Source organism: Herpailurus yagouaroundi, unplaced genomic scaffold (genome assembly GCF_014898765.1).
Source record: "Herpailurus yagouaroundi ecotype Mexico unplaced genomic scaffold, PumYag 187, whole genome shotgun sequence".
NCBI lineage: Eukaryota > Metazoa > Chordata > Mammalia > Carnivora > Felidae > Herpailurus > Herpailurus yagouaroundi.
In genome coordinates, this window is record NW_024412418.1 from 18,593,409 (window position 1) to 18,617,032 (window position 23,624).

The 23,624-nt window shown below is 36.5% G+C and overlaps 1 protein-coding gene across 7 annotated transcripts in view; it reads right to left on the bottom strand.

Annotated features, from left to right (window-relative positions):
• Positions 1–609: 609 nt before the first annotated feature.
• HIPK3 (homeodomain interacting protein kinase 3) overlaps positions 610–23,624 on the bottom strand; it is a 94,663-nt gene continuing 71,648 nt past the window's right edge. For 2 of the 7 annotated variants that reach the window (XM_040495495.1, XM_040495496.1), the window contains exons 4-17: positions 18,052–18,171; positions 17,334–17,420; positions 16,646–16,830; positions 14,815–14,974; positions 14,301–14,424; positions 9,701–9,822; positions 9,320–9,447; positions 9,067–9,228; positions 8,848–8,910; positions 8,266–8,562; positions 7,838–7,978; positions 5,866–6,113; positions 5,437–5,564; positions 610–4,586 (exon numbers count right to left, since the gene is read on the bottom strand). In XM_040495495.1, the coding sequence (XP_040351429.1) occupies positions 4,110–4,586; positions 5,437–5,564; positions 5,866–6,113; positions 7,838–7,978; positions 8,266–8,562; positions 8,848–8,910; positions 9,067–9,228; positions 9,320–9,447; positions 9,701–9,822; positions 14,301–14,424; positions 14,815–14,974; positions 16,646–16,830; positions 17,334–17,420; positions 18,052–18,171 (2,442 nt within the window). In that variant the 3' untranslated portion in view covers positions 610–4,109. The remainder of the gene's footprint in view (positions 4,587–5,436; positions 5,565–5,865; positions 6,114–7,837; positions 7,979–8,265; positions 8,563–8,847; positions 8,911–9,066; positions 9,229–9,319; positions 9,448–9,700; positions 9,823–14,300; positions 14,425–14,814; positions 14,975–16,645; positions 16,831–17,333; positions 17,421–18,051; positions 18,172–23,624) is intronic. The other 5 variants (XM_040495497.1, XM_040495498.1, XM_040495499.1 and 2 more) reach the window with 5 other exon arrangements.

The following is a 23,624-nucleotide window of genomic DNA, read 5'->3' on the forward strand; positions in this document are numbered from 1 at the left end:
TTATTTTTGACAGAGAGAGAGAGAGAGACGGAGAGAGAGGGACAGGGCATGAGCGGGGGAGGGTCAGAGAGAGAGGGAGACACAGAATCGGAAACAGGCTCCAGGCTCTGAGCCGTCAGCCCAGAGCCCGACGCGGGGCTCGAACTCACGGACCGCGAGATCATGACCTGAGCCGAAGTCGTTCGCTCAACCGACTGAGCCACCCAGGCGCCCCTCACCCACACATACTAAACAGAAATATTTCCCTCAGAAAATATTCAAAGAAATAAGATTAAAGGGAAATGGGTCGTGGTTATACTGTCGGTGCGGTACTTCTGGCACACTGTCTCAGACGTCAGTTTAAAAAGAACTGGCAGAAAGCAGATTGGTTACAGTTAGACAGCCTGGCTCATGTATCAGTTTCACCACTCAGCAGTGGGGCCCTGGACAACTCACCTAGATATTCTGAACCTATTTCTTCATTTATGTAATGGTGAAGACAATAGTACCTATCGCACGGTGGTTCTGAGAATTAAATGCGATGATGTAGGTTAAATCCTGAGCGCCACTAACCTTTTCCTTCCCTCCCCCGTAAAGCAGGACTGGGGTGGACAAAAAGTCAACATGCTGTTTGCTGCAATATATATATTTTAATTCAAAGTGAATCGACAGTAATACACCATAAATTCTTATTTTGACACTCACCAAAATAGTCACCTGGAAAACCCGCTTTTTGTGACAAAGTACAGAAGGCTTGGTCACATTTAAATCACTGAGAACTAGAGAGAAATACTAGCGCAAACCGTAATAGACATTACATCCATAAAAATTTTCCCAGTCCTTATTGTAATATTGCACAGTGCAATTGCTACATGGCAAACTAGTGTAGCATAGAAGTAAAAGCAAAAACAAAACCAAAGAAAGAAAGCCACAAGTCTAAAATTGTTAAACAGTTAACAGTTCAAACTTAATAATCAAATCTGTATCATTGGGTTCATTAAAACAAATCTTCCTACACCTTGCAGTGTATGATTTAACTTTTACTTATTAACACAAACCAAGATTAAAATTAGTAGTAGAGATTTTAAAAAGTGAAAAGGCTTTGCTACTACAGTAACATATTTAAACACCCTGAAGGAAAAGAAAACTAAATTATCAGGGTATTGGGTAAAAAAAAACAAATAATAATAAATTTGCAAGTTAAAATAGTATGCAAATATGCAACTTGGAAGTCATGCAGTGTTTTATTTAAGAAAGAAGTAAAACCAAAGAAAACTCGTCAAATGGTTTTAAAGAGGGTATACATCCAAATTCTTGTCAGTTGTTGAATTTAGACGTTGGCAGGATTTTGAAATTTTTAATTCTTAAACACATTAAAAAACCCATGATTAGAATCAGTTAAGAGCAGAGTACTTAACTGGGGGTATGCCATTACCACACCTTACTATTACATTACGAAAACATTTACTGTTTATTTAACAAGACCGTCAGAGTCTTGGAACTGAAATACAGAAAATCCGACATTTCAGGGTAGTAAACGTGGCCCTGAATGAAACTAAAACTGCGCCAGTTTTGTACCTACTGTACAAACATAAGTCGATCCTTTGCACTCGGGGTTTCTGAACCATGCGCTGCCAGTGTGGATTCTGTTCCAAGAAGTGAGCAGATACCAGTGACCTGCTGGACCGTATAAATAAAATTAATAAGCTGTGGAGGGCAGCAAGTTTACTTAAATAGTGACTCCATAAATTTGCCATCTGTAAATAATCTTTTAAATTAATCTTAGGCTACTCCTCTTTTTTATGTGTAATATATATATGTATATATATTTCTATTTATATAAAATGCATAGAATTGATTACTAAAAACACTGAAACTTGTGGGGAAAATTAAGTCCTTCATTTTCAGTGTGACTAAAAATGTACTGCTGGTTTTTATTTTATGATCTAATACTGTAATTTTTAAAATCAATTTCAGGCACATTTATTTCATTGATGATTATTAAATAAAACACTGCTTGTGTTAATGGAGTAAAGAAAAGTTTATCCATTATTAGCTTATTGTCAACGCTGTATTAGAGCTGTACTAGTGGTATGCAATTCATTCATCAAAGAAATGCTGTAAATCCAAAACATTTGGAGAGTTTTTACACTCAAATGCTTTGTACTGTTTATTCCAGTAAATGCTGTAAGATTATATTCCAGATTTTTAAGGAAAAAAAGTTAAGTCAAGCCTGCAAGATACAGCTTTCTCAAGTGTCTACAATGCCAGTATGAAAATAAAAAATTAAGTTACATTGATACATCCAAGTTTTTTATATGCAGTGATGAGCACAAACATTAATAGAGATAAAATACTGATGCAAATAACACACCCCAAAATAACATATGCAATTATTTTCCATCATTTACAATACAGTAGTTACAATGACACTCCAAACAGAAAAGCAAAGTAAAAAATCAAAACCCCAACTTCTATTTCATGTAATTAGACTTATACAGAAATTAGAAGGCTAAGTAACAACTAGTTAATCACCTAATTTCACAGCTATCTGAAGTGGCAATCGTTATATAGCAGCTTATCTATGATACATTCAAGATAAATGATACAATTTATTACTTGCCCATAAGCTAAAACACAGCCTGTTTAATACCTTTCCTTAAAGTCCACCTCTATACTACAATATACTTGAGGTCTATGCAAAAAAGTAGCTACCTTTTATATAGGAAATGGATGATTAAGTCTTTGGTGCTGTAAAAGCAACTTCATTTAAACATAACCACCACCACCACCAAAAAAGAAGAAAAAAGAAAAGAAAAGAATAAGGGAAAAACCCAAGACACACTTCCTAGGGGGAAAAAAAGCATGTAATTTCTGTCCCTGACGGAATGTATTAAATAAGCAAACACCACCAACAAGCAAAACAAGTACTACAATGTAAAAATATTAAAACAAAAACAAAAACAAAAAACCCTCTCACATGCATAAATGAAAGATTGCACACAAAGAACTCACATCTTTTCAAGCTTCAATAGTAAATATTCTGCTACTATTTATTAAATACTGCATGGTTTGCCCAAGCTAAGATGAAACCACATCATGAATCAATAAGCATTTTGCATTTTCTTTCATTATCTACTCAAAGTCATGCCTACTGCACCTCTAAACATTTCATTAAATCCAATTATACAGCAAACACTCTCAAAATAAACTTAGATTGTATTGCAGTTTCACTTAACAGTATATAAAATGCTGTGTTGTGACAGATATCAACTATCCATTAGATACTGAATCAATTTTTTTTAAGCACTACTAACTGCTTGCTTTTCTTGAAGCTAGATCATTCTGAAAATCAGACAGCAGAATTCAGCTATAGCAAACATGCTGCCCTCTTAGTAAGGAAAAAACAGCTACGACCTGAAATCATACCACACAAAACCAAAAATGAACATTATTCTATCAAAAGGAAACTAAAGAGTAGATCTGAATTTAAGTGCTGCAGTCCTCAACATTTATATATAGGTAATAACATCAACAACCTCAAATATTTAAGGCACTATGTGTGGGAACGGTTTACAATGCAGCTGAGATTATTAGAACAACATTTAAGAGCAAAGTCTAGGCAACATTTTGCCCATGCAAAGACACATGCAAATGTAAAGAACAATAGCTCAATTTCTTAGGTAAGTGACCCAACATTTATACACTAAGACACAGATAATACAATTCACTTGTATGCTGTAATTCTGACATATGTGCATCTGTTGCTCTAAGTCTGTACACAGAATGGCTTCCCAAATGTGGATGTGTCTTGCACTAGTTAGAAGGCAATTTTATAAAAAATAGCAGGAGCAAAACTGGACTTCTGCTCCCATAAGTCACCTGTCTAGAGTTACTACATAAGAAGATAACATGACCAAAGACAAGTTATACCAAATGTGCAAAACACATTAAAAGTGAGTTTTGTTTTTTTTTTTTTTAAAGCTCAAAGTTGTTTAAATTGCACCCAAGTCTACATGATTCAAAAATAATTTTCTTGTGCCATGGCTAATATTTATTAAATACCATGTTTTTATTTTTAATCAAATGTTTATATCATTGAGCTTCCTCAATATACTCTTTTGGAGTTTTCACATATATGGATACTGGCTGAGTTTTGTTGGACTCAATGGAAATCCAGTATATGCAGGTGATGCTGCAATGTAAGAATGTGGTGGGAAGATTGGTTTGTACTGAGTCTGATGAATGGTTGGGGATGGTAACAGGCGGGGATTTATGCCCACTGGGACTTGGTGAACTATGCCACTGGGATGAGAGATACTGTAAGTTGGATGCTGTAACATAGGTCTTGAGGTACATGGAGAGGCTAAGAGGTGGGCCACCGGTGCAGCACTACTGAGGGTAGCTGATGATGGGTATGGAAGTAGAGTAGGCTGTCCTCCAAGATGTGCATTTCCAGCCAGATGGGCATGCACGGCTGTGTGATTGGGACTTCCATGAGAAAGAGTGAATGGATTACTGGTAACGCTAGTGGGGATATAAGCTTGCTGTCTTCGATGTCCGAAGTTTCCATTCCACTCCTGATGCCCAGATCCAAAGTGCTGAACCTATTCAAAAACACAGACAAAAAATACTGAGTACGTATTCTATAAGTTAAAAAGAAAGGAATGAAGGGAAATTACAATATAGTCTGTAACTGATAATCCATAGAAGATCCCTCAGATCTCCACTTCTACTAAGCATAGAGAAAAGTAAAATATCAATGTTATACACATTAATATTAAACACTTTAATATTTATTACTATGTATTATGATAACATTATATTGCTACTAGCATCACTATCCCCCCCCGCATCGCTACTAATAGCTACCGTCTGTGGAGCACTTATTTTATGTAAGGCTAACACCTTACATGAGACATTATTTCATTCCAAAACAACCCTACAAATATAGCTATTATGCCCATTAACTGTGGGCCAGATTTGTTGAAGAGACCTGGCCAAGGTAATATACGCAGTATTTGGCAAAGTCAGGATTTGAATGCAGGTCTGACTCCAATACCTGTTATCTGTTCTTTCCCAAAATGAAACACTACTGCTGAGCACAGTACCGAACAGATGTAAAGTACTCAGTAAGGCATCACTATTCCCAACGACTAACACAACAAATGCGGCCATCAATCCATCAGTGCACATTTTCAGTTGAAAGGTCTAAGACAACAAACACACTAAAAAATTATTTAAGAGAATCTAAAAGCCTAATCTTTCTGAAAAATTCAGGCTTATGGATAATCTGGTTCAATACCCTATTAGTAGGCCAATTACTCCTTAGTCACTTGGGATAATGAAAAGGGAAACATTTTTCAAGACTGCATACGGTTTCAGAATCTTTTTTCCTTCCAAATGAAAAACTGCTGAATTTGAATCCCAAAGACTCTTACAAATTCAGAAACATACCTGACTGAAATTCAAATGCTGTTGCTGGAATGCGGATGTCAATTTCTGCTGGCGATTACCTGCTGTGGAAGGCTGGTTTAATCTTCCAGGAGCTGATCGTCCTTTTACTAATGGCTGGCAGGTAGAATCTGGCAATGAACAAAATATTAGACAGTTGATGCTTTTTCCTGCTCACATAAAAATGAGGAAGCTCTTTAGGTATTTTACGCAGTAGTGATTTTAAGGTCCGACAACCTTAAAATTAAAGAGAGACGTGGTCTCAGGATTTCCAGTACTGAGTGATATGAGGAAAGATTTCCTTTGTACAACAGGTTTGGCAGGATCGAGTTGGAAATTCAGAGATGATTTTTTTGGCAATGTTGTTCTCTGACGTTCCCAAATTAAGACTTTTTAAAGGGATAATCGGGGAGAAGGGGAGATTCAGTTTACCTGTGTTTGCCATATGCTCATCAGCATTTAATCCATTCTCTAGTCCCATCGGTGGCACCACAACAGTACAAACAGCTGGTTTGGTTTCCGTGTTGGCAGAGGTTACCAGTTCCGGGTTCTGACGAGCGTCCTCCACAAAGTTCCTCTCTGCAAATGGACTGTCATGTCCCGAAGAGTCTGATGTTGGAGAGCCATCCACAGTATCACAACCACTTTCCTGTTCTTCATCTGACATACTACAAGAAAGTCTTTTTATGAATAATATGTTTTTCAACATTAAATCTTAAGTTAAATACTATCCAGGCTCCAAGAAGTTGAGAATCTTATTCAGTTATTTCATAGCTAATTACAACTTCTTCCTTGTCCAATACTATTTTTTTCATAGATTTTCTAGACTCTCACATTAATTCTCTACTCAGACTGCTAACCCTAATTCTATCCTGTTTAGGTACATCATTTTGGCACTTTCTCTCCTTTCCCTTCCCACTTGATTCTTAGTAGTAGTTCAAAAAATTCCACTTTATAAACTCCAGGAAATCTCATCAAAACACTACGAAAGAAGCAATGTTCTGGATAATTTAAATGAAATGTAAAAACATATATTCATGTGACCTGGATAGTTCAGATTAAATTCTAACGTTAGCATTCATGCCTTTAGTGGTAATTTGGGTGCTTTTAACCATATATCTGAGAGGTCTTCCCCACCTCTCCAAAGGCCTAGCCAGAGTCCCATATTTCTCTTCCTGGCCCCATCGGGCCATGACAATCTCTCTCCCTTTGGAATTCCTACAGCATTTATGGTCTATTTTAATCATTCATTTCATACTTAGCAATTTGAAGCATCTTTTTATATATATTTATGTATATTTATAGTTACTTGTACACTTATATAATTTTTATATGGATGTATATATTTACAGATATGTATGTATATATATCAACTGCCAAACCATATTATAAGCAATCCATAAGAAGATGTGTTAAAACGTCTTTACGTCTTCTAAAGTATACACTATCATATTTCCTGACAAAGGAAAAAAGAGAAAACAAATGTATAAAATTAAGGCTTAAAGATTTTTCATATTTTGTTTCCACTAAAAAAAAGAATTTCTAAAAGTTGAAATCAAATGTATTTCACAGAGATGTTTAATGGCTTCTCTCTTAACGTGTTAGTACATCACGCTGGCTAGGAGAAGCTCACTACTTTAGTGGCAGTACATGTCCCTGGCCAAAAAAAGAGTAGGAAAGGAAATGTGGATAAAGCCACACAGATTGATCACCAATGAGAAAAAAAAAAAAATCCTCCTGGATACTCTACTGACAGTGGGTTAATACTTTATTACACAAAAAATTCCTTGTTTACTTTGCTAAAATGCTACTCTTTGCTAAAATGCTAAAATGCTAAAATGTTAAATGTTTATTTTGCTATGTTATTATTCCAAATTGAAGTAGTAACTGTCACCTATGGAGCTGAAGTTGAGGACATGGCTTTCTGCCCTTTCAGAAACAAATGATTCTTTAAAGATCACTTGTTAGTGGGGCGCCTGGGTGGCTCAGTCGGTTGAGTGTTCGACTTCAGCCCAGGTCATGATCTCACAGTCTGTGAGTTCGAGCCCCGCGTCGGGCTCTGTGCTGACAGCTCAGAGCCTGGAGCCTGCTTCAGATTCTGTGTCTCCCTCTCTCTCTGCCCCTCCCCTGCTCATGCTTTGTCTCTCTCTGTCTCAAAAAAAAAAAAAAAAAAAAAATTTAAAAAAATCACTTATTAGAACCTCAGTTTTTCATTTAGATGTGTTCTACAACAATAAAAGAAAATTATCACTTAAAACCCAAGTGATCTGGTTAAAAACTTACGTCCAAGAAAGAAGCCACTGTGGTAAATCAATAGGTATGTATTAACATAAACAACAAAAGAAATCACAGGCTTTTTGGCAGTCCCAGTATCTATGGCATACACCCCCTGGAATTCCTTTACCTGTTCGGTCTCTTGCACGGGGATGGGCTGGACTGCCCCGAGGAGCTGGTGCTCAGAGTACTATCAGGACTGCTTAGCGAACACATCCGATCGATATTCAAAGTGCTCTGGCAAGCTTCACAATCTAGACTATCTTTACATCTAGCGAAGAGGGACGGGAAAGACATGGGTCAAAAATGAGAAGTAGCCAAAGTTTACATGAACTAAGGATATAAAGCAGTTAAATGTGACCTACAATGACAAAAATCTAAAGCTATGAATATGGGAGAAATGCTATAATAATCATGTTAGTTACTATTCAGGATGTACACTCCCAAGGACATTGACAGACAAGGGTTAAGTCCCAGAAAGTTTCTTTTTCACCACACCAGAGGGCGCCACCGCTACTTAAGGACGCAGTATAAACACAAACCGCTTTTGGCACTTACTCTCTGAGTGAGTGTCTCTGCGATGTCTCCTCCTCATCAGTGTCACTGCTAATAGTAATCACACTCACTGCAGGACTTGGGGAGTCAGCAATGATGATGGTTTGCCGCTGCTTGTCAGAAACCGATGAATCAGACTCCTGCCTGACAGAGGTGTCACAACAATCTCTTGCTTCTCCTTCTGAGTTATGATTGTCCTGTGTTTCTATACAACGTACTTCTTCAATGTCTTTCCCATTTACTATCTTTGGAGAAATAAATGTTGAATGTGGGACATTCGTATTCTGCAATGAATTACTCCTGCAATCAAAGGAATAATGTGTCATTTCTATAATCAAAATATGTACATGACATTTTTCTAGGATATCTTGTTAAAATGAACAATGTTCAAGATCACGTATATAACATACTAACATATATAGGCTGTTTTGTAAATACAAAGTATTATCTCTAGAAATACCAGTGTAGATTGCATTTACATACATTAAAATGGTCATTTTTTGGTAACTGTGATATCTGAGTGTCTAAAATTGTCTAAAATTATATGTAGATAATAAATCAAAAGGGCAATAAAGACAATCTTACCAACTGAAAGCATTTATTTCCTCTCTTCCTGGCTCCCATTCCATTAGTTTTACCAAAATACCTCTGAGAAATTGAGAAGGGAGCTGGCTTAGTGTTTGTAACAAAGCTATCAAAGAGGTCATTTTGAATAAAACAGAGTGACCCTTTAGTGAACATGCAAAATTTACTTTAAAGATTAATTTTCAAAATGCAGAGGAAAGTTAAAATATCAATACCAACCTGTTCTGGCACAGTTTATTTTTCTTTACAGTGGCAGGCTGAGGCCAGACAACATGTGCAATGCCCACACTAATTGGCTGCGGGGCCGATAAAGTTATCTGATTGGTTAGAAGAGGTTGTGGCATCACTGAGTTATAATGATTACTGTGTGAAATCATTTTCCTAGGGAGAAAGTTTAGAAAAATTGAATCCCTCCTATAGCCAGATCTATTTTACAAACTTCACACAAAAAGTATTTTTATCTTTAACTTACCCCCAGTCTCCAAGCCTCTGTGAGCCAGCCACACCCTCAGAAGTTAACGCGGTAGTAGCCGGAGCCATGGGTGTCACCTGCTGCCAGGCAGGTACCAGCATCTGCTGTGTTCTACCAGACCACGTCTGCTGCGCCACGAACAAAAGAAAAGCTAGTAAGTTACAAGTGATTTGTCATTACTACATCTTAGAATCAAAAATATATTAAGGCAACACTCATTAATAATTATGTAAAAGCCAGTAACTAAAAAAGATCAAATTCCCATCCGGATCATCTTTTCTGTTTCTCAACAGCACAGGCTGATATGTTACAAGCGGATCACTGCCCTTCTTGAGTATAAGGAGGACAGCACACATGCAAAAATAATAAATTATTACAGACCTGAGAAAGAACTCCTGGTCGGATCTGTAGTGGCTGTACAGCTGGGGCCTGAGTTACAAGTGGAACTGTATTGTCTACTCTTATTGAATAACTCGTGGGTTTACCATGCGTTGCAGGAATACCTGTGAAATAGGAAGAAAAAAAAAAACAGTTCTCAAATCAAAAACGATTTCTCTTAACTTACAAAACTCTTTGAAATTCAAAGACTTACTAAAATTCTGATTAGGTTTATAAAATCATCCCCTACATAAAATATTCACCACACTAACAAAACCATCTTTTAGGAAAGTGAGGTACTTTCTATCTACGTTGTGGTACATCATTCCAGAAACTGATATAAAGCTACTCCTTCTACTGCTTTAAAATGCATACCACCAAGTTGCATCATTTACTTTTCTTGAAACTTCCCATTCCTTTCAAAGTTTGCTTATTATAGCTTTATTTCCTTTTCACATAGTTCTGCCACTATGATAAAGGACATGGAAAGGTGAATCGAACTCAACATCCTGATCCTCTAGCAGGTAAACATTCATCTTTTCATACAAACTTAGCTCTGCCAAGTATTCTCTTCTTTAAAACCTGTAACAGGATCTCACACTTTTAGCACCAAAGGGGGAATGTATCACAACTTCACACTTCAAAGGCCATGATGGTTTACACAATTCAAGAAAATTCAAGGAAGACACACTCATTCCAAGGTCCAAAGGAAAATAACCTTTCAGACCTAATACGATGATACTGCTAAGCTTTGACCCATACGGCTTCATCTACTAGTAGCTGCTGGAACTCCAGGACAAACATCTTCCACTTTGCTTACCCACTAGGACAAGTAGAAAGCGAGATCACCAGCCACGTTAATCCTGTTAATGTTAATGTTTCTGTGTCATATATTGCAAAAGGACCATGCAGGTAGATACTGTCTTATATTAAACTTTGAGACAGTGAAGTAGTATCACCCCAACTGAGAACTTTGACTAACAAGATTTTAGGGACATCCCCCAAGCTCAGAAAGCTCAGTTACGAGAATAAACTCAGTGCTTGATTAATTGCAGCCTCTTGCAGCAGTTACTTTCAGTATAGGCTGGTGGAAAAAGCAGCCATCTTAGGTAAGATAAAAATACTACAATTGTTTTCTTTTACTATTGAAAAATAACCCCATAATTTTATTGTGCAAATACACTGTAAGTGTTAATCCTGTTAATTTTGTTGTGCTTATTTTTCTTCACAGAGGCTTTTACCCTCCTCCCAGGGTGTTCTATCTCCTGAAATCCACTGAAAAGGCTAGGTAGGGATGAAGTTTAACAAAGATCTACAGATTTTTTTTTTTTTAACTGACCTTCTTAGCCCTTCCAAAAAGCATGTCTTGATCGGCAAATTCTCCAAGAAATGGAATCTAAGCGCACCCAGGCAGTGTAGATGTATGGCAGCAAGACAGTCTCATCAGAGAAAAAAGCAGAATTCACTTTGACAAGGGGTAAAGGACAGAGCGAATTCTCAAATCCCAACAAAAGTCATGTTGCCCTTAAATTCTCCACATAATTAATGCCTTATGATGAGAAGAATTCTATTATCTTCTCTTCTCATGAGGTCTAACTTATTTTTATCAAATTCAACAGTGATTAAGATCCCAATTTTCTACCCAGTTCTTAGGCTAGCTACAACTTTATCTTTGCTTGATCAGATTTGCTTTCATATCTGCACAGCAAGGCACGAAAGTTTACAAGATTGTTCTAGTACAACAGGAGAATTTTGTTGGAATGCATTTCATTCTAAAATAGCAGTTTTCATCCAAAGGGGATGAAAAACTAGTTTTTCAGATTGCCAAATAATGTTAAATGCTTGTCGAATACATATTCAAATTTGTTAAACAGAAGCTTGGCTAAGTCTTTGTTAACTTGAAAAAGGTAATAATGTTATGGATATAGTACTTCTATATCTATACCTACATATTATATCTATAACATGGAGAATATATGAAATGCATGATGAACCTAGACACCACAGCCTCAAAGCAAAAAATGTAAAGAGAAGTAGAAAAGACATAAAATCTACTTAAAAATACAAACTATAATGGTGCCAGAACTACTACCCAACAGCTGCCCAATAACCATTTAAAATGTTTCTTCAAAACGGACTGGTGGCACATTATGAGGGAAAGTGGTAAAAAGACCAATACTGGGATTTTCTACAGAGATACTAAAGTGGATTAGACAAGGAAGCTTTCATTGCTAAGCAGACACTACACTAAGACAAAAAAACAATGAAACAACATATTTATAGAGCCTGCCTGTCCTGCTACAACTGCACCCGTTACATAAGCTAACAAGTTATTTTGCTCTGTCTTACTGGTAATTCTAATTCAAAAATATTGTGCTTGACATTTAAAGGGTTTGTGAGTCTGAGAGTGTCTCCTTTTCTTTGTTATCCTTCTTATGAACCACTCATACAGCTGTTAGCATATGTGTAGAAAGGTCACTAATCTTTCATCAATCATAAGGCACAAAGAGAAAAGATTTATCGGACCTCATTGAATGTTTTAAAAATGACCCTTAACTGTGTTTAGAAATATGCCTCACTGGGGCGCCTGGGTGGCGCAGTCGGTTAAGCGTCCGACTTCAGCCAGGTCACGATCTCGCGGTCCGTGAGTTCGAGCCCTGCATCGGGCTCTGTGCTGACAGCTCAGAGCCTGGAGCCTGTTTCCGATTCTGTGTCTCCCTCTCTCTCTGCCCCTCCCCCGTTCATGCTCTGTCTCTCTCTGTCCCAAAAAAAATAAATAAACGTTGAAAAAAAAAATTAAAAAAAAAAAAAAAGAAATATGCCTCACAAGCCTCCTAAATTTTTGCTACAAACAGAAGGTAGGCTCTGAAGAAAAAAAAAAAAAAAAGCTGCTATTCTAAATCTTGATGAAATATGATTTTGGTACATGGGGGGAAATTATTAGAACTTAAAAATCTATTTGTTAGTATAGACTAAAACTCATCTAAGTGAAAATGCATTTGTGGAGACACAATGTGACACAAATGTCACTTACATGACAACTAATTAAAAAACAAAAAAGCGTCAATCTTCCATGCTCAAGTATTTAGAAGGAAGATGTCTACCTACCACTTACTATCAAATGGTAGTATATGTATGTTGAGATAGACTGATGGCAAATACGGCAAAACGTTAACACTTGTTGAATCTAGGGTAGAAGGCACTGTATTATTCTTTGACTTTTTCTTTAGGTTAGAAATTTTTATAATTAACAATCGAGGAAAAACAAAGAAATAAACACAACAGTGTCTTTAAGAGCAATGACATGATGATATGGGTATTTTACTATCCCCAGCCATGGGTCACTGTCACAGATACTTATATATAGACCATGTTGGTCCACAATTTCACCTTAAAAATCAACCATCTAAGTAGTTGTTGTTTATCTGTAGTGCTACAAATCTTTCTCTCGATGAAACCTTATACGAAAACCCAATATACATAAAAGATGAAAATAAAGTTCCCCTGGTAGAACAAAAATGGCTAAAGAGTTGAGATGTTTTCACATCTCTTATTACCAGCCAGTCCAGTCAACAAACATATCTTGGTGCTTTATTAGGCACTGTAGGAGATATTAAAACTTCAGAAACATTGTTTAAGTCCTTGAATCAAATAAAAAATTTAAATAACCTTCAGAATCCAGAAATATTAGAGCTAGAAGTGACCAGGACAGTATCTACTCAGTCTTTTCCTTTGACTAAGGCTGAAAACAGGTTAAACAGACTCATCTAGAATGACAGCAAACAGAACAGGACTCTAGCCCAGGTGTCCTGACTGAGTACCAACTGCTTTCACAGATGCTATACAGTCCTACCATCACGCTTCAAAGAATCATTTAGGGCCTCATTTGTAATTAACCTCTTGCTTTAAGACAGAACTAGATGCCTAGCAAGGACAAAGTGCTATGAAAGGACCTAGAAAGTCACATTTTATTCTGGTTATTCCAGCTGTAACATTTGCTGCTGTTGCCCTCTAAGAACCACTAACAAATTCCCCCGTGTGAGAATTTATGGCCTCTTCAAAGGTATTCTGCCACTCATCTCACCTGAGGTTTATTCTGCTTTTTATCTAAGGAGCATAATCTAACTGAGCAAAAAACAATCTCTCTCTTTTAAAAACCTAAGGTATGGATAAAGAACAAGACTGTAACATTCTTGGATAGAATTCTTTTGACCAAAATTTAATGAACTGAGTTCTCAGTTACTTTAATGTCTAGTAATAAGAGATAAAAGGTACTTACCTAAATATCTGGAGCTGTGATAACCAGTAAAGGACAACCCATAGCTTTCCAAGCCCATTAATTTCTACTAAGGTATTTTATCATGCAACTCTACAGGAAATATAATTATCAGATGACCCATTCTGTCAGTGATGATTACAGTGGAGCTCCAGTCACGAAAGAAGTGTCACTGGTCTAAAGGCTACTGACCAGCCTAAATTAAATTCAAATGTAGCAATGTGGCAAATGTGGCAAAAACTATGCAATATATTTTATTAAAATATAATTAAATTTGTTTAAAAATAACATACGCCTAAATTCAAAGTGTAATGTAAATCGGAGTACCTTGAATAGCTGGGGGACAGATAATCAGCGTCTGCTGAAAAGCGTCACCACAACCGAAATGAGCAGTTCCGGCCTGCAGAGGAACTCCATGGTGCCCAACGGAGTGAGCGGACGTGGTTAACGCCTGAAAGGATCAGCACAGGCGGCATTGTACTGAGTAGTCTACATGCACGCTTTACCAATACAATTTGAATGCACTTCTTAAAGTCGTAACTCTGATAAAAATGGGCCCAGAAACTGATTTTACTCAACTCTACTTTTCATGGAGCTGCTGCACAGAAAGGTAGGTAGGGGATATCAAGAGAGTGAAAGGTGAAAGGAAATAAAAGAGTTTAGGTAGACATGTTCTAATCATTGCCCTGAAATGGTAGAGATTTTACAGACTAACCATAGCGAGAACCTCCCCAGCACTGTGACTTCTAATTGCTGACATGAGACTTCTATATACTTCAAAAGCAAAATGAGCAATCATTAAAAAAAGGAATACAAATTGTTAAATATTATAAGTTCTTACCTGATTTCTTAATGTGCCAATTTTAGTAAAATTTGCTGTCAGGTTAGCAGTACTGCCTGAAGCAACTGGTCTTAAAAGTGAAGTTTTATTGTGATTATTTGTGTCACATGAATTTGGGTGGGACTTACAAATATCCATAATATGAAAACAGGACTTTACACTGCAAAAAAAAAAAAAAAACGGGGGGGGCCGGGGGAGAGGTAACTGTAATATTTTAAATGTTAAGGGTAGTTTTAAAATTTATAAATTATTTCTAAAAGAAAAAATTATCTGACTTGCACTTAATCTGCTTATTTTCAATACTATTTCTACCAGAAAAACCCACAAAAGATTGAATTTTAAAGCTAGTGGAAATGTATCTTGTATGTTATTTTCTAAGACATCAAAGCAACAGTAAGCATTTTTTGACTAGCACAACTATAATTTCATGACCCTTGCTCTAAATAATTTTTCCAAAATTTCTAGATCTCCACATCCCTAAACTATCGATACAAAATATATAGTTACGTTATTTTCAAAGTGCTTATATATGGAAATATTAGATATCTTCAACTGTTGGGGAGAAAAATAACAATTTTAAGGGGAATCCACAATAACGGATACTGGTTCAACCCTATAAACTTCTTCATTCAGTCATTTTTTTAATGTTTGTTTATTTTTGAGAGAGAGTGCAAGCGCCTAACAGCAGAGTACCCGATGAGGGGTTCAAACTCACAAGCTGTGAGATCATGACCTCAGCCTAACTTGGGCACTTAACTAAAACCAAGCCACCCAGACACTCTCAGTCATTTTAAAATATAAAAAGTTGTTTTAAGTAGTCATTTACATTACCCCCTGCAGCCTTACAAAGAAGAGGTGTGGGGTTCAAAGAATGCATAAGCTTTACCTAAGGTAAGTCTGATAAGACCTTCTCAATGTGAGCATACGTATATTCTTTTCCATTAACCCATAAAAACCCTTCTTTCCTGGGGCACCCAGGTGGTTCAGTCGGTTAAGCATCTGACTTTGGCTCAGGTCATGATCTCACGGTTTGTGAGTTCGAGCCCCCCCACTGGGCTCTGTGCTGACAGCTCGGAGCCTGCTTTGGATTCTGTGTCTCCCTCCCTCCCTCTCTCTCTCTCTCTCTCTCTGCTCCTCTCCCACTCAGGCTCTGTCTCTCTCTCAGAAATAAATGTTAAAAAAAAAATTTTTTTTTTTTAAACCCTCCTTTCCTTCCACAACACAGAGGAGAAGGTGTGGGCAAGGAAAGCAAACGATGTGAAAGGAAATTAAAGATGGAGTCTGTAGGACTCAAAAGAGGGAGGAAAACTGTTAATACTTCCTTTTATTACATATGCCTGGCTATTAAGTTAAGAATGTCATGTAAAAAAATCACTCAGTCATTTTCAGTATGGTACTTTGGAAAAAGAACATTGGAATGCAACTCAGATTCATATTCCAGTACTGTGCTGCCACTTACTAGTCTATGTGAATTTGGTTGAGTTAGCTTAATTTACATTTAATAGATATATTGAATCATTTCTCTAAAACACTAATTTTCTAAGACTTAGTATTATTTCTCCATGCCATTTTAATAGACTTTAAATGGGGCACCTGGGTGGCTCAGTCGGTTAAGCGTCTCTTGATTTTGGCTCAGGTCATGATCTCATGGTGGGATCAAGCCCCACTGTGGGCTCCATGCTAACAGCACGGAGTCTGCTTGAGATTCTCTCTCTCCCCCTCTCTCTCTGTGCCTCCCCTACTCATGCTCAATAAATATATAAATAAATAAATAAACAAATAAATAAATGTACTCTTTCAAAAAAATAATGAAGATTTTAAAATAACATACTGGTTGCTATGAGGGAAATCTAGAAGATGTTTCATATTAACAAAAGAATGGTTCAAAGTCTCAGCTGGAGTAATTCTTAAATCTGCATCAATTAGCAACATTTTCTTCAACAGACTAACAAATTCTCTTCTATCAGCTTTCTCAGCCAAAAGATCACTTCCTTCCAAATCCATCACTGTGTTCACCTACAATATCAAAATTTCAAGTCATCAAATACAAATAAGCCATAAAAGGTAATAGATGTTAAAGTTTCAGTTTTAAAAAAAACACAACACAGGAAGGAACAGAGAACTACAACTGTTTTGAAACAAGAACAAATAATTGAGTTTCATAAATTCAGAAAATGTTTCAAAGTACTAAATAGGATTCAAAGTAAAAAAAATTAATGAATATTTTAACAAATATCCATTTCTAACAAATGCAAAGAAAAGAAATTTGTAGAGCTAGGATTTCCCCTTTTGAAGAAAATACTTTCTACTAAAGAACAGGATGGAATTAATAATATTTGATAAAGACAAATGCAGTTTAGTTCCTAAAGGGCTGAAACCTTAGAATCAGTTTTGTTTGAAAAGCTTAAAACCAACAGCACTCCATAGTCATTTAGAAGATGATGAACATGTGGTATCCTTGGCATTCAGGTCTATCATCGTAAGCACAGAAGACTAACAAGCATGACTGTGGTACTCACATGCACTATATCATCCAGACTGTTGAATATGTACTTTCTGGCTTCTTTAGACTTCATTCCTGTCTCTGCCTCATGCTCTTCTAGTGTCTTATTGGATATATCAAAGAGGGGAAATAATATATTATTATCCACCATTTGGAAATTCTTTATTTCTTTAGTTCTGGCACATTTAGTCTAAAACACTGAATATTCTAAGGCAAGGAATTTTAAACAAGTAATTATCAAAAATGTGCTTTTTAAAAGTACCAAAAGAAAAATGAGAAGAGCTTGGTTCAGTTAAAAAAATATATATATATATAAAAAAGTAACTGGTTATAAAGTTAATCACTGGGGATTTACTAAGCCCCCAAAAAGCCTATGAATAAATTAGGTACTTGGGTTATGGAGTAAATGTTGACATTCAGTCCCTGTCCTATAAAGCTTAATAATGGGAAACTGAGTAGAGAAGATGAAACACACAACACAAAAGTAATTACATACACAAAATTTAAAAAACCATTTAAGATGAGTTAATAATTATGTTGTCAGGTTAGAGAATGAGCTAAGTTACTCAGGGAGGGCTTTCCCCCCCCCCCCCCATTAAAAAGGGAGGGGGTCAAATATGAAAATTCAGAAGGAGGCAGAAATGCAGTAAAATAAAAATAGGCATGGAGGGTATTATCTACATGAAGCACCTTAGAAAAATTTTTTCCAAAATTTTTCTTTTTTAATGAATTACCTTTAATCTCCAACCAGAATGAGAAATATCTGTTTCTCTGCAAAAAAATCTTGTGGATTTCGTGCCCACATTTAACAGCTGTTCTCCTGGTAAACCTTGAGTCTGAGAAATATATCGAATCTGAAAAATAATATACAAAACAGAAGAGTTTATTCTTTCATGTAATAGATATTAATTGAACATGTATTCTGTATCAGACACTAAACTAGATGTTAGGTCAAGAATTCAATGATGTAGTCTATGCCCTCAAGAAATGCAGTCTAGTGGGGAGCATACAAGTAAACAATTATAATACAGAGTTGTAAGTACCATAGTAAATACATGCTTATGGAAAGACAGAGAAGGGACACCTAAAATAACCGAAGTCACATAAAGTTCCAAAAGAGGTGATGCTCAAGTTGAGTCTTAAAGGACAAGTAAGAGTTCTTTAGGAAACCTTATTATGATTTATGCTAAGGGTATAATATGAATAAATATGGACAATCAGGAGTAAATATCACATACTCAGATACTGAAGTGCAGAGATTCACTAAGTAGAAAATGACAAGGGGTGAAAGTGAACTAGCAGGCTGAGGGCTTTACCAGTAGGGTAGAAGTTTTATCTGTCCTCTTTCCCTCTATAAGCCCCAAGTGCCCACAATTTTATCTCTAAATCTGTATCTAAATATTTATCTCTAGCTCTGGAGCTGTAGATCCAACTGCTTATGGAAACTCTCCATCTGGTTGGACTTTAAGCACCTCAAAATGAACATATCCTCAACTCATTTTCCTGTTAATCCTCGTGTATTTCCCAGCAACACCAAACACCCAAATCAGAAATCTGAAATTTATACCAGACACATACCTCTCCATCATCACGGTCCCACATAACTGTCCCCTCTCTCCATCTCCATTTCAAGTCTTCTTCAATTCTGAGTTACACAATTTCACAAGCCTCCTAAGTAGTTTATCTGCCTCCCTAATGATGCCATCCATTCACCCCCAATTCAGTATTCACAATGCTAACAGCCATTTTTGGTAAAACACAAATCTGACTGTTACCCCCTTGTATAAAATTACTTTACTGCCTACAGGATCAATTCCAAACCTCCAATCATAGCATTCAGGCTTTGAGCTTTATCTCTTCCCTGCTCTTTACATGGTCCTTTAAAGCAGCAGCCCATCTAGCACCACACTAAATTTTGCATGGGCTGTTTCTCCTTCCTAAACTGCTAACTCCTACTTAACAATGTCCCTGTGCCCCTCCCCACCCAACTTCACCAAGTCCCACAACAACAAACTTTAGTACCGTTCCTTCTTCAAGACCCAGTTCAAGAACTTCTCCTCTATACAGCTTTACCTAACCTCAAACAAAGATAATTCTTTTCCTCTGTGTTCCCATCAACCTAGAACTGAACCATTTTAATACATTTATAATACTGTAATACAATTATTTTTTTACACGTCTGTTTTCCCTATTAGACTGTCAAGTCTCTAGACAACAGAGATAGTTATCCATATTTGTATCCTCAATTTTACCTGAAATGACAACTAAAATATCCACCTTACAAATCCATTTCATTTCATTTAAAGTGTGGTGCCTTCTCTCACCCCACATCCCCCGAGTGGCTGAGTTCCTTGTTTTATGAAAACCGAAAGTGAAAAGTCCTAAGGGTCCAGTACCTAGATGTTACATCAGAGTCTTTCAGATGGTGGGAAAGGCGTTCCACAATTCAACAAACATACACAGAGCATTTACTATGTGTCAAATGCTAAAGATATGCAGATGAGTAAAACATGGTGCCAACCTTCAAAAGCATATAGTTCAGTAAAACAGATAAATGTTTAAGCACGTAATCTGCAATTAAGCTAGGAAGTGCCATTATGAAGAAGAAAATAAAGTGTTAAAAGAACACAGAATAAGGCAATTGAAATGGCACTGAAAAAAAAAAAATGGCAAGCGATCTTGTGAGTTTATTTTTGGTCATAATGCCTGCTCTGTTTTCTGGGGGGAGAAAAAAAACCCTGTTCCATCTATAACTCCTAATACATGAAAAGACTCAGCCTTTGCCTCCTCTGTCCCCAGTGAATGAAGGGTGAAAACCTGACTCAGAAGTGATTCATTCATAAATTCATGTTGTGAACTCAACTAGAAATAAGCTAATAAGCAAATTGGCCTTCAATGTCAGGAATGTGAACTAAGAAATATCAATCACTGTTGAGGAATGAGCTGAATGCACCTGGAGTCTAATGGCCATGTTAACACAACCAAAGTTAACTGTAAGCAGAAACTCAGAGTAGCAAATTAAAATCAGAATAGATAAAAATACTTAAAGAGCATCTAATTCACACTTATCCAGCCCCAGAGCGAAGTTCTACTGAAGCCTATTAATTCCATTAAATGTCTCTTTGAATCCAAAAGCACCTCCAACTCTAGATTTCACAAAGTCCAGTCATATTATAGCTCCATTCTTGGATTTTTGTGATAGTCTACACATAAAGAGCCAGCTACTTGAGAAGGTCTCCATGCAACCCAAATAGCCAGATAAAATAGAATTCTTTAAAGATTCCTACTCCCCCTAAACACTCAGGAGTTGAAATAGAGAACTTTATTTTTCTTACACAGGATATGACTTGAAATTACCAAGTTAGATAATTCGAATATAAATTCAGACTTTTAGCTGTTCTGGATGAGATTCTATCTAAACTCCAACAAACATTTTGCAAGAACAATCAACATTTACCAAGTTAATACTGTCTAGCCATCCATAAAATTTATTTAATTCCCTGGAATGTTTTTGATATTTTCCTCGTAAATATAGGTTAAAACCAATACACAGAACAGGAATAAGACAGTATACTGTCGTATTATAATTAAGACAGGAAGGGATTCAAGCACTAATTCACAGGACAGCCTTCTCTAAACACATACACCAAAACGCTGGTGTACAAATGGGAATGAAATGCAGAGATGAGAAAATATGATGTGAGGAATTCTCGACATGGTCAATGCCTAGCTGTAGAGTCCAAAATTCAAAGAGGAAATTGCCTTGGAAAAGCTTTAAGAAATAGATGATAAAGAAGAGCTAGAACACAAACCCCATAATGCAGAATTAAAATAATCTATGAATTTTTTCCTGGTGACCCAAATGTGGCTTTTAAGTATATAATAATTATAGGTCTACTGTTAATTCTTTTTCACTTCCTTTGGGAAAAAAACAAAACTGTTATTGCATTAGAAGATTAAATAAAGGTTAGACATTAAGACAAGACCTAAGAGATAAGTTATATTTCATAGAAAGTCTTTATTTTTGTAAATGCTCCATGTGTACTTGAAAAGTATGTATTCTACAATTTGTGTGTAGTTTTGGATGTAGTACTACATGCCTGTGTCATTAAATCAACTTATTCATGGGCTCAAATCCTCTGTATACTATTTTTTTTCTACTTTTGCTCTACCAGTTACTAAAAGAAATGTGCTAAAAATTTCTAATTATGACTGTGGGTTTATCTATTTTCTTTTTTTGTTCTGTCAATTTTAGATTAAAGTTATTACTAGATGTATAAAATATAGAACTGCTCTATGTTCGTGCTGAATTGAATTTTCCAAATTCATTGGCTAATATCCCTTCTTTATAAGTAATACTGGTAGATTTGTAATAGAAGAACACTTCTGGTATTAAAAGCAATGCTATTAATAAAAGCAAACACTAAAAAGAGTATCTTGTACTCTCATACATTCTGAGAGATAAACATTTATACAAAATGTCGTCGTAGAACAAAATGATAAACTAAGCTCCTGGCTCCATCACTAAAACTCAGTCTGGAGACAGAATGCCAGTGGAGGTTGATGGATTTGAGAAACTAACATAAAGACCATGAAAATCCTCTTCAAGTGACAGCAGAGAGACAGTTGGGAAGGTGAAAGTGGACGTCTGGAAGTGGAAAGTCTGGAAGAGGGCTGGTGCCAGGGATTGAGCACAGACTGGTGCAGGGTTTGGTTGGGTTCTTTTAACTCTCTCCCCTACTGTAATGATACTTATGGAAAGTATCATTATCCACAAGGTAGTGTAGACGTGGTCCACTGCTAACAGGAAAGATTCTGGATTCTGATTGCCTGTGTTGGATTCTTGGGCAAGTTATTTAACTTCCCCACACCTTGGTTTCTTCATCTGTAAAACAGAGGCAATAGTAGAATGTACCTCACAGGGTTATTGTGAGCATTAAGTGAGTTAATGAAAGTCTAAGAACAGTTTCTGGCATATAAAAGAGCTCAGTAAGTATTAATTAGTAATATTACTATTACCCACTGCACTGCCACTGTAGGCAAAAAAATGAGTTAAAAAATAAAATAACAATAACACCCCAATTATGTGCCCAAGTACATGAGGGCAGCAGATGACTGGAACAAGGAACAGGTAACGGACAAAGGCATACCCTACTGATGGCCTCTTCACATCCTAATTGATGATCTTAATCTAGGAAGCTGGGGAAAATCTATGAAATCAAACCGCATTAATAAGTAGACTAAAGTAAAATACAACCCCTAGAAATACTTAGGTGAACATTTTAATAGATGCATAAAAGCATTTGAGGGGCACCTGGGTGGCTCAGTCAGTTGAGCGTCCAACTCTGAATTTCGGCTCAAGTCATGATCCCAGGGTCATGGGATTAAGCCCCATGTCGGGCTCCATGCTGAGCGCTGAGCTTGCTTAAGATTCTCTTTCTCCCTCTGCCCCTGTCCCCCGCTTGCACTCTGAATGAATAAAAATAGCATAGCATAACATAGTATAGTATAGCATAGCATAGCATAGCATAGCGTAGCATAGCATAGCATAGCATAGCACAGAATAGAATAGGCATTGAAAGTCCAAACCAATTTAGGATAAAAGAAAAAACTTAGAAAATTGGGAATAGAGGGAGCTCTATTTGACATATGACCTTTATCAAAACCTATACAGCATACATCATATTTGGAAATATGTGTAAAGTCTAAGACTGAAACCAAACAAGAATGCTCACATCATCAATCTTATTCCCTTGTGTTATTGGAAAATAACCTGAGTTATTGGAAAAGTTGTTGGAAAATAACTTTAAAACATCAAATTGATAATATGCAACTACTGATGCTATATGCTAATTATTTTTTAAATTATTATACCCTTTTGGAATTAAAGTAATATACATCCTGAAAGTACTGCTAATCTGAATCAGATTAACACCTGTTCTCTGTTTTAAAAGATATCTATTATGAAATTTAGAAAAACTGAGGTTTGGGGCGCCTGGGTGGCGCAGTCGGTTAAGCGTCCGACTTCAGCCAGGTCACGATCTCGCAGTCCCTGAGTTCGAGCCCCGCATCAGGCTCTGGGCTGATGGCTGATGGCTCAGAGCCTGGAGCCTGTTTCTGATTCTGTGTCTCCCTCTCTCTCTGCCCCTCCCCCATTCATGCTCTGTCTCTCTCTGTCCCAAAAATAAATAAAAAATGTTGAAAAAAAAATTTTTTTTTTTAATTAAAAAAAAGAAAAACTGAGGTTTGATCAAGGCTTTGTCTTAAAGTACCACTGTGACTTTTAACAAGTCATTTCATTTTTCTG